The sequence below is a fragment of the Gracilinanus agilis genome, chromosome 3 (genome assembly GCF_016433145.1).
Source record: "Gracilinanus agilis isolate LMUSP501 chromosome 3, AgileGrace, whole genome shotgun sequence".
NCBI classification, from domain to species: Eukaryota; Metazoa; Chordata; class Mammalia; order Didelphimorphia; family Didelphidae; genus Gracilinanus; species Gracilinanus agilis.
The window spans coordinates 140011230-140026573 of NC_058132.1; the positions used below are offsets into that span (position 1 = coordinate 140011230).

The 15344-nt window shown below is 43.4% G+C and overlaps 1 protein-coding gene across 1 annotated transcript; it reads right to left on the bottom strand.

Moving 5' to 3' along the window:
- Positions 1 to 1088: 1088 nt before the first annotated feature.
- On the bottom strand, positions 1089 to 6670 carry PDX1 (pancreatic and duodenal homeobox 1). Its single transcript, XM_044666114.1, has 2 exons — positions 6265 to 6670; positions 1089 to 1555 (listed from the first exon to the last, which is right to left on the bottom strand). Exons 1-2 carry the CDS (start codon positions 6668 to 6670, stop codon positions 1089 to 1091), a joined length of 873 nt encoding a protein of 290 aa, XP_044522049.1.
- Positions 6671 to 15344: the final 8674 nt, after the last annotated feature.

Here is a 15344-nt window from a genome sequence, read left to right on the forward strand (position 1 = left end):
TCACAGCCTTCCTTAGTGATACAATTCAAATTCCTTATAAACTCCAGAAAATTCAAGTTTCGCTTTCCCAGGAGTTCCTGTGATGATTTGCTTTGGGGAATAAATATGGATCATAAACAGAAAAAATCAACTTAATCTTGTTCGGAGAGTCCCTGCTTAGGGGCCTTTTGCTGCCAGACTTTTCTCCTAAATGCCCACTCCTGTCTTTTCCTCTCCTGAGAGCTCTCAAGCAGGAGAGGATAGAAAACAGATATGTAGAACCTCCTGTTCTCCTCCCCTCCTTTTACAGCACTTTCTCCCCCTCCCCCCATTATGTTATTTTAATATCTTCAGGAAAAAAAGACGACCAACCGTGGGGTGACAACTTTTGAGATTGCTCGAAAGAGTTTGTTTTCAATTTCAAATGTATCGCTTTCTCTGTAACCTGATACACCAATGGTGTTAAAGACAACGATGGCCACAGTTTTACATTGATGCAAAACCAGAAACAGACGGCTATGGAATATTTCATTCTATAGCTAAGCTGTCATACTTAAGATAGCAAAGATTTTGAGATGAATAGTTATTTGGGAGGGAAGCAGATTCCTCATTTCCCTCACCTCCCCTTCCTGCGTCCCTCTACGTGGGCAGCAGCAAACATCGGCCTATAAAGGTGGCAGAGCACAGTTTAATTTAATTTACTTTTATTTCGAAGAGGCTGCTCCTGGGGTAAGCTCCTAGCAGAAACTCTCTGGAGCTTGGCTCCGGGAAGCCTATTAAGAAGTTTCAGGCGGGGGCCTGGGAGGCTCGTGACTCAAAGCATAACCACATTGCTCCCGTCGCCCCCAAACACAACAGAAAAAAACCCTCAAATCTTAAAAACAAAAACGCATAAACTGCAGTTTCTTTCTCTCCCGATGTTTGCGCACAAGTTTGCGCGCACAAGGCTGCGAAGTCTCTCCCCTCTCCACTCAGACAGTAGCTGTGCCCAGCAGTGGAGGGTGGGGGAGGGGCTGCTTCCTGACTCCTGCCCCCCAGCAGGCAGACACTCGGGGCTCCCTAGTCCTGGTCTCTTCCTTCCCAAAGGGCTGCGAGAGGAGCCCGAGCTCTCACCGAGATTCCTGCGGCCGTGCGGCCTGGGCGCTGGGGCACTGAGACTGGGGCTGGAGAGAGATGCTTAGGTTGGGAGGCAGTCTCCCTTCCCTGGCAGAGGAGGCAGCAGGGGCCGAGGCCGGGATGGACACCCCCGGAGGTTGCGGTGGCAGGTCTTCTTTGGCCCCCTCCCCTGACGACACCACGCAGTCCTGCTCTGGCTCCTTACCGCCAGCCCCTGCGCCAGCCCCTGTCACCCCACCTCGTTTCTTGTCCTCTTCTTTCTTCCACTTCATCCGGCGGTTCTGGAACCAGATCTTAATGTGCCGTTCGGTCAGGTTCAGCATGACGGCCAGTTCCACCCGGCGAGGCCGAGAGATGTACTTGTTAAAGAGGAATTCCTTCTCTAGCTCCAGCAGCTGCGCTCTCGTGTAGGCTGTCCGCGTGCGCTTGTTCTCCTCCGGCTCCACCACGTAGGAGCCGCCTGTCAGGGACCGGAAGGACGCATGGATTAGTGACATTGCTCATTTATTCTTTCTCTCTGACCCACACCATCAGGGCAGACTAAGCAGCAACCATTCGATTCCTGGTGGTATTCATGAGTGCCCTTATCACCACAACCACTACGAATGAAAGTTAGTCCTAAGTTACCACGCATAACTTTAAAGTTTGCCCACAACTTCACCAACTCCCCGGGCACTAGAGGCATGAAAAGGCCCACTTTATATACGAAGAAACGGAGGCTATTCCTAACATTATTATATCTTTTATACTTTTCGACAACGTGATTTCATTGGCTTAAAGAATTCCTGGGGAAGGCACTCCTCTTTAGCAAGGATCTACAACTGTCAGTTTATAGACTCGAAAAGTGGGTTGCCTGGAGGCACTGAGAGCGTAAGTGATTTATTTCTCCAGAGTCACACGGACTGCCAGAATATGTGGAGGCCATACTTGAACTTCAGTCTTCCTGACTTGGAGAGTGGCTACCTACCTACCCATTAACCTTTTAGGATTGCTAATTCATCCATTCATCCATCCATTCAGTTTTAAACAACAATGCAACTAAACAACTACTCGCGTAGTTCTAGGGTCGAGCTCATTTCGTTCCGCAGTGGACGAGATGTTGAATTGTGCCAATGGAAGGCGTCCTACATAACAACAGCTTCCGCTTCGAACCAAATTCGGCTCTCTTGAACCCGGATCGAGAAGCCCGGGCAGAGAAAGACTAGACGCTCAGAACCAGGCCTCATCTTTTTCCGGGTTCCTCGGAGACCTGGAGGAAAGGACTGAAGGTAAAGCGAAAGGGCTACTGCTTGACTTGGATCCTATCAGGGCCCCAGAAGCAGGTCGGTGCTGCTGAAAGCTACATCTGTCTCGTAGTTTAGGGGAATGGTGTCTCTGGGGAGACACCATTCCCCTAAATTACTTTAGCATGAGTGAGAAACGTCCCATTAAAATGTTCAATGAGCATTCTGCCGGCTTATACCATGTTTCTTTCCTTTGGAATGAAGTAGGAACTCTGGAAAATGTTCAATGTGTTGATATGAAAGAGAGAGGGTCATTTCAGCTCTAGGAGTCAGAAAAAACACCAGTTAAATTCTCAAATGTAAAAGGGCGTAGAGAGTGTAAAAAAAAAAAAAAAAAAAAAAAAAAAAACTAGTGAAAAATTTGGCTAATAATTTCCCTCCTCCTACATTCAGAAAGGAGGAAGCAAAAAAACCAAAAAAAAAAAAAAAAAAAAAACAAAAAAACAACAAAACGATAAATACTTGGGGAAAGACACTTGCTTTTAGTGGGGTGCCTATCTCCAAGAGCCTCAGAGCCTGGAAGCAGGCTATTATCCCTCCCTTCTACCAAAGAAAAAAGAAAAGACTCCTTAGTAGAAGGCATAATTCAAGTCAAATACATATTCTCATTGTCATTAGAGTCTGGAGAAGCCATGATCCTTCCCAAGATTATATACTATAGAGATCTGTTAATTTAAGGGTGAGCACCTTCCCTATTCCCCCTGCCCCCAAAACCTAGACACCCAACACAGAAACACTTAGCTTGCTCTTGTGAGTTGCAGTATTTCCATATCCCTGTTGGAGGTCCTATCCCCTATCATTTCAACCACATTTTAACAATGGCATCCAACCACATCACCCTACTCTCTTAACCTGGGGACTCTAGCAGGGTTCCAAGCTTCACAGACAGAAAAAAAAGCACCTGAAGTACATTATGGTTACTTTTGTTTTAGAGGCTCCATGTAAACCATCCCCATCCTTCAGCTCCAGTTTTGCCCGATTATTAATACTTCCTATCTACAAAGACTCAGAGGCAGCAAGGTATTCTGTTCTCTTGCTTTGCTGCAGGGGATCCAGAGCTGAGGAGATGCCAGAGAAAAGGATCCTGGGGGATATTAATGAGCAATGTATTTTTTTTTTTTTTGCAGAATGATTATGGATAACTTAAAAATCTCCTTATTGTCGATAATTTCTCCTCATCATGTCCAGTTGGAGTGGTGAATGTGGCTGATCTCTTAATTTCCCAGCAGCTCTGTCTATAACATTCAAATACTAAGGCATGCAGGAGTAGGTGGGAATCCATTGCTGCCAGAAGCCAGAAGACAATACTTTACCACTATCTCCTGGTGCCCTCTACCTCCTTTGCCCTCACCCCTCCTTCCATCACAATCTAGCAATTTCCTGATCTCATCAATTTCTTATTCCTCAGAAATTCAAGGGGACAAAGCTTAGGGTAAGTCCTTAAAAGTGATATGAAAGAGAAGTGTCGTTGAGAGGGAGGTTCTACTTTGGGGGGTTCTTTTCTTCCTGTGACTCAGAAACATTCCTCCCAGTGCAGATGCACTGATTTATCTTGAGCCAGATTTTATGTGGAAGGTGCAAGATCAGTCGCAGCAAATAATGGTCAGAAAGGGAGCTCTGACAAAAGGATCAGCCCCACCTCTGAGGGGAAAAATAGACACTTTTCTTGTCTACCCCAATGGTTTTCTCCTGCTTACTATTTCTTCTTAGTGCTCCCAATACCCTGGGAGAAATTCTCCTCTGAGTTCTGCACAAGGTACCAGTTATGTGGCTAGTCCAAGCTCACATTTCCTCCACTGAGAGGCTGTGTTTTTGACCTTGCCCTTGGGCCCAACTCAGAACTTGGCTTCCCAATTACTTTCCCCCTGATGTTTCCCTTCTCAGGAGAGATCCTTAGCCCAAGACAATAACAAAGCAGGGCTCCATGGTCCCAAGTTTCTGGAAGTCTTCATCCCCTCAATGGGCCATCTTGACTGAATGTTGGGAAGAAACAAAGGGTGGGGATGCAGAGTGGGAAGCGCCCTCTTGAGAATTTAAATGTCCATTTGATGGAAAGGGCTTGGGACTCACAGCATCTTTCCATTCCAAAGAAAAACTTCCCATTTTCAAATCCACTTAATTTGGAGGCCTGGAACCCTTCTGGGAAGTAGGAGCCTTTCCTACCTTACCCCCAAGCAGCTGGCACATATTTTCTTAGAGGGTTCCCACTAGGAGAAAATTGTAATTAAATCCTGAACTTTCTTTTGTCTTAGACTAGTCCTAGCTTCATTTCTTTGACTCTTTATCCAGGCCCCTACAGGAAAAATAAAAAGGGAAAAATCCTGAATATTTGGCATCCTGAGGACTCATATCCCGCTTCCATTGAAATCCTACTTTCCACACTCAGCCTTCCCTGTCTTAGGACAGGTTAAGGTAGGCCAATCCCAGGTGAAAAGAGCAATGAGCTCCATAGAGAGACTGTCCCCCCCCACCCCCCTTGTCCCAACTGTCTATTTGAAAGAAAGGATTAATGAAATATTTGCAGTGCAGGTGTGACCAGAAGTGCACCAGTCAAGTCGTGATAACATTGTGCAGCTACTGAGACAGAGACTGGGTATTCGGCAGCTGAACTCTCAACCTGGGCTCTGCAGGGGGTGGGGGAGGAGGAGGGTGAGCAAGAATGAGGGGAGGAATGACCTGGGGCTCAGACAGCCCTGCCAAGGAGCCTGAAGCTACTGGAGGACAGCTGGACTGCCAGCTACCCCTCACCACTTCCTTCCTCATTTGCATTGAGGGAGATCCGACCCTGGCACCCATGTCTTTGGGCCCTGGAGCACTGCAAAGGATTGACAGGGCATGGGTTTCTTGAATCCTAGTGGTTGAACCACACTGTTCTATCTCAAAGAACCTCTCAGACTTTCTGCTAAAGAACAATTATGGGAAGGCTTTATTCGTTTTAAGATCAGAGAAAAATCTCCCAGACTGAAATGATCTTCCAAGGTATTTCCAGCACCATCCTTTGACTTTCCTGGATCTCCAAGCATAAGGAGTAACCCAAATTCAGGGAGAAGAATGCTGCTCCCAGCTCTTGCTTCTTTTCCCTGACTCTTGTCCCACATTTCCAGCTTCTTTCTGTATTCTTGAATGCTGGTTTTTCTTTCTCAACTCTGAAATAACCTTAAGACCTGTCCAAAATTCTCCCTTCCCTGGTGAAGTCAGAAGACTTTAAAAAGCAACGAGCTTAGTATAAGGACCGGGGTGCCACCTACAATCAATAGTTAAGTGTGTTACTAATTATCATTGTGCATCTCAGCATAATCCTAATTACCACATATCCATGTTATTATTGTCTGCTACTTGTGTTTGATTAGGGCTGCGTGGGTCACCTTTATGCAGTGCTCTGAATTCTCCGAGATCAGCCAGCCTTGAGGCTTTGGGTCTCTTCTCCAGATGTGGGCAGGAGGGTCAGGGAATCTCATGCTGGCCCCTAAGTCCATTTCTGGCTTCGGCTTTTAAAGGCCCACATCTGGAGAAAAAAATCTGGCAGCAGATGGGGAGAGCAGATAATGAGTGTGGTTGGGCCAGGCGGGTGTTTTGTTTTTGTTTAGGGTTTACTGAGGAAATTATACATACATACATACATATGTGTATATGTATATGTTTGCTTAAACAGGAAATACGAAGAGAGATTTTCTTGGAAGAGAGGCCACGGTTTGAAAAGGACGGAGTTCGGTCATGCAGGTTTTTCCAAGACCTAGAGGGGATGTTGTGCAGGAAGGAGGCGATGGAGGTGTAAAGTAAGGAGAAACTGATAGGGTTGTGAGGTGGTTGAACTAGAAACTGGTGGAAATGAGTCAAGTATGGCGGACAAGAAGAGGAGCATGGGGAAGAAAGTAACCAAGCTTACCGGTCCATTGCCCTTTCCATGCGTGAGACTTGGTCGATTTCATCCACGGGAAAGGCAGCTGAATTCTGTTGGATTCTTCCAGCGTCCCGGACTCAGTCCCGTCTGCGAAGGGAACAGTTTGCTGGTGCGGGTGAGGGAGTTGAGAGGGATGATGCAGATGGAGGTGGGAGATCCCTGGATCCTCTGTAATCGGGGGCACCTCATAAGGGGAAATGTCCGGAGGGCTGCCCTGTTCCAGGGCGCTTAGGGTTCCTGGGTAAGGGGGTTGCGTCGGCTGCGGAGGCTGGCGTCCCATGTACAAACACGCCGGGGGACTGGGGCTGTAATCTTGCACCTGGCACCTCTGAAATACGCACGACTCCTTGTAGAGTTGTGTGGCAGCGTAGTACTGCTCCTCGGCGTTCATGGTTAGCAAGGGACCAAGAAGTTAGTTGTGAGAGAGTTCTGCGTCCCGTGTCCGTCTCGCAGTCCTCCTACTTCGCTCAGCTGCCCCCGGCCCACAAGCAGTCCCGCACCTACCACTTGCCCAGCTCACTTTGACAGCTTCGTGCTGTTCTCACCTGAAGCTGGGGGGTGGCGGGGACTGAATGGCTCAGTGCCTGTGCTCCATAGGCCCTGCAGTAACCCACGTGGCCCCGCCCAAGGTCCCTATTGGGCCAGCCAACCGCGTTAAAGAGCATACTCCCGGTACTTGAAAGCTCTGATTTCCTCTAGTTTGTTTCGTTTTCCACCTTTCTCCCACTGAGTCAGCCTGTAGCCCAAACCACTGCAGAACAGGTGCCCTGCCGGTATGCCCTCAGGCTACCTCTTTTTTTCTTGGGGTTCTCTTATCTTCGAAAAGCACAGACCAAACAAAAAAGCCGCACAGCGTGAATGCGCGCATACACGTACTCCGAGAAGTAGCTTGGCGTGGAATGCTGTGGCGTGACGGAAAGAACACCAGCCTGTGAGTCAAGCGAGTTGGATTCCGAACCAGTTTCTGAACTAACGAGACATTTCCCCTCTCTAAATCTCAGTTTCCTCAGCTGTAAAATGGGATAACAATACTCATACTACTTACCATAAAATGAGGAAACTGCTTTGCAGTCCTTAAAATCCTGCAATGACTTGAACTTTTATTAAACTCGATGTAAATAATATGACTAGCTTTCAATAAAAGTCCTTATTCTCAAATGCGGAAATAGGCAATTATTCCAAATAGCCTTAGTGAATGAGAACACCCTTTTGAATGTAATGCTTGCGAAGTCTCCCCAGCTAGCAAAATGTCAGTTTCAGACGTATTGGGTTTGTGGAAAACAGGCTATTTTGCCTTTGAGAATTGAGCTGTCATTTGGTCAGCTCACATTGCGGTTTCTGTGAAAAGGCCAATTATTGGAACACAAAACACCGGTTAAAACTCAACTTCCTCTGACCCAAGTGGTGAGCAGGCAACGGATTAACTTTTAAGTGTTGAGTCAGCAACAGACTACCAATTCGGTTAGCATTCTGGGGGCAAATTTGCATTTAAGTTCACGGAAATGCCAAAAGTAAGACAATTGACCATAAAGTCTGAAATATCTGAAAAAAAAATTGTTCTCCCAGTCCAGAAGAAAGTACCAAAATAATAATAATAATAAAAAAGCACAAAGCTAAGGTATGGAAACCTTTTCGAAGTAACTATGGTCCAGACCAGTTTTGTGAGGCAAATCTTGAAACATACAACTCCCTACTCAAGAAGGAGGAATCCATGGAGTCATCTCTAAGTAATGGTTCTACGATGGCTGTATCCATCAAGAGAGAAGACAAAGTAGACTGCAGGTGGATGGGCTCTTCTGGTTACCCAAATGCACTTTCTGGATGCTTGTGTATTGAGTGCTCAATGGAAATCTTGAAGCTTTTGGAATTTCTAATATTCTTTTATATTTCTAGGGCTTATATCACAGCCTCATTAAGTGTTTATTGACTGACTGACTAAGCATTAAAAAAAAAGCCCCAACAACTTTGCAATTGTGAAGCAAAAGAGAGGGAGGCAATTTAGTTCGGTGGTCTCTAGTGGCATATGTTCATTCTTTACAAACCAACTCGGAAATATTTGTCTTAAATGGGTTAGATGTTAAGCAGCCGTGTTGTATTCTGTGGCTGCCAGGTTTGGTTTTGTGCTTTTAAAGTCCTTCAGAAAACTTACTCTCTTCAATTTTCTCCATTCATTTTAGGTGAGGTAAAGGCATAAGAAAAGGCCTTAAAGCGTATTTGAAAATTGTGGTTTCCATGTAAAATCATACAATACTAGTGCTGAAAGGGACCTGAGGGACCATCTAATCTGAGGGTTCTACATTTGGGATCTGTGTATAGATTTCAGGTGATCCACGAACTTGAATGAGAGGGGGAAAAAATCACATCTTTATTTCAATTCATATAATTGGCTTCTTCTATAACCCGATATATTTTATGCATTTACAAATAGTATTCTAAAATGGAGGCATAGGCTTCCCCAGACTACCTGAGGTCTAAGACACACGCACACAAAGGTTAAGAATAACTGCTCTGATCCAACCCTCCCTCTTGTTCCTACTCCAGTGGGTAAAATCTGTAGTGAAAAAACTGAGGCCCAGAGATAAGAAGTTCTTTTCCAGTTACCCAAGTAGTCAGGGGCTGATAGTCACTGTTCTGAAGCGCTTTCCACCTGGCCATATCCTGCAAAGGCATATAAATCAGGCAGACTTTAAGTGTGTACGTGTGTAACTTTCGATGTATTCCTCAGGGAAAAAGGCCATCTGTGGCAATCTCCTGGCAGAGATAGTGAAAGGAGGTAAAGATTTGCCCCCTCCCACACTTTTAATCTCTCTTTCCCAGGGAGTCAATAAGGCCATTGTTTGGTATTGGCTGTGGAAGACCACAATGCTATCAATAGAGTGACCGGGAGTGACCACATTGATTATGGAAGGGGTAGTTTGGGAGACTTCTCAGCAGCTTGGCTGAAATGTGTTGACCCTCGGAGATAATCTGCTCCAAGTTGGTGCTGGTTGACTTGGTGACGAGGCTATGGGGAGGCGGAGAGCTACTGAAAAGGACAAAGATCGTTTTCCTACCTGTGCTCACTCACTCACTCACTCACTCAGCCTCCCGATTACAGGCTCTCTCTCCCTTCCTCCCTTCCTGCCTGTCTCCCACCCTCCCTCCCTCAGTCTGTCTCCTTCTCCCTCTCTCTTTTCCTCTCACACACACTTCATATTTACTTTGCACTTCTCCTCTAATTACACATTTCTGTAAATTGGCTTCCATTTAAATGCTTCATTTACTCCCATTTAATATTTCTTGCTTGGCCCTCTGCATAAAGAAGGAACTCAGCAAAAAGCAGCTCCAATGCTGCTCTCTCCCAGTCAGAAACATGACACATGGAGGCTGTGCAAACATCAGGGGTTAAAAAGCTAAAGGCATTTCGATTAAGGGCATGTTCTTACTTTCCCACTGTTAAGATATTATAATGCCTGCAAGAGAGAGGAGAAGTAGTCAAAGTGTGTGAAGGGAGGGGGAACGGGAAGACGTTTTTGTGCTGGGAAGATATTCAGACCCTCTTAGTAAAGCTTTTCGACGTGTCAGACCCCCAGAAATCCAGCAAACCAGCTGAGCAGAGTATTTGTACATTTCTTAAATGAATGGTTTCATGATATCATAAAATCTGCTGGTCCATTATAGTTGAAATGGGTTTCCGCTAGGAGATGGCGAGCCCCCTCCACTGGCCTCCCTCCTTTCCTAGGAAGGACGCTGAACATTTGACTCAATACTGAGCCATTAGGCAATTCTCTTCCCAAGCCATTTAACAGCAGCTCTTATGGATAAATAAACAAAAAGGGCTGTAAACCAATTACAGTGTGGATAGTGAAAAAGTATTTTATTAGCAGGAATTACCGATAGACTTCACTGATTTTCAGCTCCTCACCTGTTTTCTTTCCTTTTTCTTCTTTTGCCAAGAGATGAGATTTTAGAAAAGGGAAATTTGGGTGCTACTGGGGGAGTCCAAGGGGAGCAGCCCAAGGCCACGTCATTAATATTGCTGTGTGTAACAGGAATTCTAAATGGGACTTGACATGGTTTATTAAAAAAATTGAATAATTAAACGTGTTTCAGAAGTAGAAGAGTTGTACTGATTTTACTTCATAAATGTGTTCATGGCCTTTAAGGATTCATAGTTGTTAAAAGATTAAGAGGCAGAAGGAGCCTTAGAGGTTCAATTTAGGTCCCTGAACACACATTAAGCCCTTCCTATGTGCCAGGCACTCAGTCAGGGACTGTGGGATCCAAGACAAAAGTGAAAAACAGTTACTAGCCTGGAAGAATTTCCATTCTACGATGGTGCTTTCCTATGTAGACAGAGAAGTAGAACTCAAACAGAAATTTACTTCAATCCCCTTACTTTACAGATTTGGAAACTGAGGAGAAGGAGCTCCAGGAACAATTTTCCTAAGGTTGCAGAAGTAAGCACTGAGTAATGTGCAATCTAAGATTTTCCATTCCTTGTTAGGTTGCTAATACTATACCATTTCAAAAAAGTGGATCTATTCCTTCCATATTTCAGGGGAAATGGGAGCTGGATCATGAACACATCTTCCTAGTTCAAAGGCCAGTTCTCTATCCACTATATTATTTTGGCTCTCATTTCTAGTTCCAAATAATAGATAAAAAGTTTGCTTTCCTTAACAAAACCTCCTTTAAGGTCTTCCTACCTTGAGGTTAAAAAAAATCACCTTTTGACTAACTCTCTGGTGATGACTTCCAGTCTTAGCTATGTTGCTTTCTGAATGACAGACACACATGGACAATTGTTGGACTGTAACCAAACTCTTGCCAATTTGACAGGCTCTGCCAGACTTGGCAGGTTGTTGGCATAGCCAGAAGGTCACTTCTAGATCATCATGATCAGAGTAGAAACTTAGTGCAGGTGCTTATGGGTGAAATGGCTATGTGTCAATGGAATTTATAACTACGTTTTAAAGAAGGGTTCATTTGAAAGGCAATTGTGAGCCAGATATTTTTGTAAATTGGAATCCTTTTGTAATGAGAAAGATTCTTTTCTAACATATTCAGGATTTGAGTTTAGATTCTTGTGATGCCATTTCTTTAAGGAGAGAAAAATCACAAATTGATTTTGTTTTCTAGCATGCTTCCTTCTTCCTACCTTGTATATGAAAGTGCAGAGTTTGAGACTCAGCTTTGAGAGGGGCATAAAGGAGGACCTTGGAATTCTAATCTCACACTTTCCACTGACTCACAGAGCTGGACAATTCTAGAAAAATGAAATGAAAAATGTATTCGCTTTTTCAGAAACAACTAATTTCTAGGTGCTTTGTAAAATTCAGAGCTGGAAGGAACATTCAAGATCAAGTACACTTCTCTGATTTTATAGGAAAGGAAACTGAAGCTCAGAGAAATCACAAGGTAAATAGAAAACAGCATTCTCATGCAAACTTTTTATCCCCAAATCAGTGCTTCTGACACAATCATGCACATATTTGCTTTGGTTCTCTGGATAATTTAGCTAAACTTTTTTTTAAAAAAACTCATGTTAGAATCAATACCATGTATTGGTTCCAAGAAAGAGGTTCGGTAAGGGCTAGGCAATGGGGATGAAGTGTCTGGGGTCACGCAACTAGGAAGTGTCTGGAGTCAGATTCGAAACCAAGACCTCCTGTCTCTGAGCCTGGCTTTCAATCCTTTGAGCCACCTACCTGCTCCTGAAAGAGATTTAAAAGCCAGGAAGGCAGGGCTATTTTCCTTTATTCTTCTGAAAGCAGACCAATGCATAATGCATCCTAATTCTGGCCAATCATCCTCAAAGCAACATCTCCCACCCTTACTGATGACCAACTGGAAGTTTCAGCAAAGGAGAAGCAGACTTCTCTATGTCATCTTAACAAGATATATACAAATGTTTCATCAAACATTAGAATACAGGTCTCATAAAAAGGGATGGATGACAGTGAATACCCAGTTCTAGGAGAAGTACCTCAGCACCACAGAACTGTGGGTTCCCTGATCACCCCTATCGTTCAACATTTATATGATTGAATTAATACTGGCTTTCTTATTTCAAGGATAGGTGGTGTCATCATGGAGATTACTTCTAACAATATAGATCATGGTCCCTTTAGCATAGCAAATGATTTCATGAGTTACTGTGGAAAATATATATTTAAATATTATAATTAATTACATTATAAATTATAAACTATATATTATATTTATTATTATATTAACTGATTAATATAATATATAACATATTTAATTAGCTGGTGACCATCCTTTCGGTTTTTGGGCTCTTTGAATGCAGCACTGCTTCTTCTCTAGCAACAAATATTCTCTATGCCTCTACTGGAAACTTTTTTGTTTTGTTAAGAAAGTTGTCTTGGACAGACATAGCTCTAGGAACCTCTATGGGACAATGAGGCAGTGGAGGTTCTATTTGAGTTCTCGCAACATTATCAGAATGCACAAAAGTCTCCAAGAATTGAATAGCCTATAAGATTATCTAGCAATGGGCTGAGTAAGCAGGTGATGATAAATTCAAGGCACCATTCTCAAGAAAAAGAAATACAGGAGATGTATATAGCAGAAATTTCCTTCTTGGATGGGAAGGAAAAAGAGAGAGTGCTTTCAGCCCAGATCAAGTGTGGAGATGGTCCCAGGAGAACAAAGGAAATTGTACATATCAGCTGGGGAAAGGGGAGGAGGGAAAGTGATGAATTTGAATGGGGGAAAAAAGCAAATTAGCTTGACCTAAGGTCAAAAGGGAAATGGCACATTCTGTGCCAGGAGCCCTGAACTACTACTTGGAAATCCTTGAGAATGAGCCTGCTATAGAGGAATACATTGAGAGACTAGACAGGTCGACAACATAGTTTAAATAAGAAAAGGATATTAAGAAAAAGTTAGTATTTGAAATTTTTTGCTTCCCTTCACTCTTACTCCTTTCCCTTAATGATAAACAATCATTTTTTATGCATTAGTAGATCCACTAGAAGATAAAAAAGGAAGATGGGCTATTTCCCAGAGACTTTTATTCCAGAGAATCAATCAGTCTTAAGCCTCTAACTATGGCAGGAACTGAGATTTTTCCACAGATGAACTGAAACTGGAATATGAATGGGCTCTTTCATCTTCTCCCAACCCCTCAACTCCATGCTTTCATCCCCTTATTTTGCCACTTTAGAATCTCATTCCATTGTACCTATAGAAATGATCACAGGATCACTTAGGAATTATTAAAGTGAAATGTAAATTTGAGTTAATTATCTGAATAATTCAGATTACCATCATATATTATACTGTCATATTTTTTAAAAATAAGTTCAACTGAGGCAGCTAGGTGGCTCAGTGGATTGAGAGCCAGGCCTAGAGAGGGAAGGTCCTACGTTAAAATATAGCCTTGGCATTTTCTAGGCATATGACCCTGAGCAAGTCACTTAACCCCCATTGCCTATCTTTTACCACTTTTCTGCTTTGGAACCAAAACACAGTATTGATTCTACAATGGAAGGTAAGGATTTAAAAAAAAAAACAAAAAACAACTCTTTCAGGGCTTCTCACTTGAATTTTCAGACAAGGGGGGGGGGAGGGGAGGAGATTTCCCCCCCTGCCCTCAGATCAGCAATGGTAGCTCTAAGCTTATCATAAATTGTTGTATAACTTCAATAAAGTATATTTCTTTCAGCAAGGGCCAAGAGCCTATATCCACTTCCTGAGACATTGGGCAGGGGGAGTGTAGAATTCTTCTGAACACATCTATTACAGGAACATTATTTATCATTCAAGGGGATGATTGTTTTGAAGGAAAATACATGGATAATTGTAAGCGACCCACTAAATCCCGAATTTAGGGATTCTACTGTTTCTGTTGTCTGAAGGTTTTGGTTCTAAACACTGGTAATGTCTTATTTTCCCAATCTATAGAACAGGGCTAATCAGGCATAAGTTTGTAAATCATTTTGAATTCAGTTATATTCCCAAACACTTTTAAAGTGTCTACTATATGCTAGACACGGGGTTAGCTGCTGGCAATGTACTCATATCCCCCCAAGGAATATATATTGTGCTGTTTTTTGAAGGAAACTTAGAATTCTAGGAGGCAGAAGGGAAAAGGGAATACTCTCTAGATATTTTGTACTTTGTACTTTGTAAAGGTACATAAGAATAAGAAGAAATGCCACATATGGGGAAAGTCAGTCTTCTATGAATGGTGTGTGTGTGTGTGTGTGTGTGTGTGTGTGTGTGTGTGTGTGTGCACGCACAAGAGAGTGAAGAAGACAGGAAAAGGATGTGATAATCATATTCTCAAGGATTTAACTCTCTTATTTTGTCCTTGAGTGATCTGGTTAGATCTGCGTTTTAGAGATGTCAATTTGGCAGTGGTGTGAAGAGTGATTGACTGGGATGGAGACTGGAAGCAGGGAGCTTAAGTATGAGGTTATAGCCATAGTTTGTTCAAGATATGATGAGGTGAGAATTCTTATGAATGAAGAGACGGGGATGGATGGAAGGGGTGTTGTAAATGTAGATTTGACAAGGCTTAGGAACTTATTTCTGCCTTGCTTGAATTATTGCAACACCCTTCTCATTGATTTCCCTAAGTCAAATCCCTCCCAGGTATGTGGAATGGAAAGGTTTTCAGAATACTGAGACGTGGTGGAAGAACTGAAAACCACAAGGAACCAAAGGAAGTCCATATTAAGTTCACTGTCTTTTCTCTTCTTGTTGTCCCAAAGATGCTTTGAGTGAACCTTCAGAACATTAGCCCTGAATCCCAGTCCTTTCATTCAATTACATAGATCAATTGTGTTATCCAACTGTGTAATAGTTTACCAAAAAATAGAATGAAAAGGTCGTGACCTGCCCTGCTACTATTTTGTCTGAGTACCATTTGGTTTGGTTTTGTTTTGTTTTTTAAACCCTTGTACTTCGGTGTATTATGTCATAGGTAGAAGATTGGTAAGGGTGGGCAATGGGGGTCAAGTGACTTGCCCAGGGTCACACAGCTGGGAAGTGGCTGAGGCCGGGTTTGAACCTAGGACCTCCTGTCTCTAGGCCTGACTCTCACTCCACTGAGC

Excerpts from the sequence above, each read along its gene's own strand:
- PDX1 (XM_044666114.1), bottom strand. The coding sequence starts at position 6,670 with ATGAACGCCGAGGAGCAGTACTACGCTGCCACACAACTCTACAAGGAG. Across the intron at positions 1,556-6,264 it reads ATGGAAAGGGCAATGGACCG|GCGGCTCCTACGTGGTGGAG; the intron begins GTAAGCTTGGTT and ends GGTCCCTGACAG.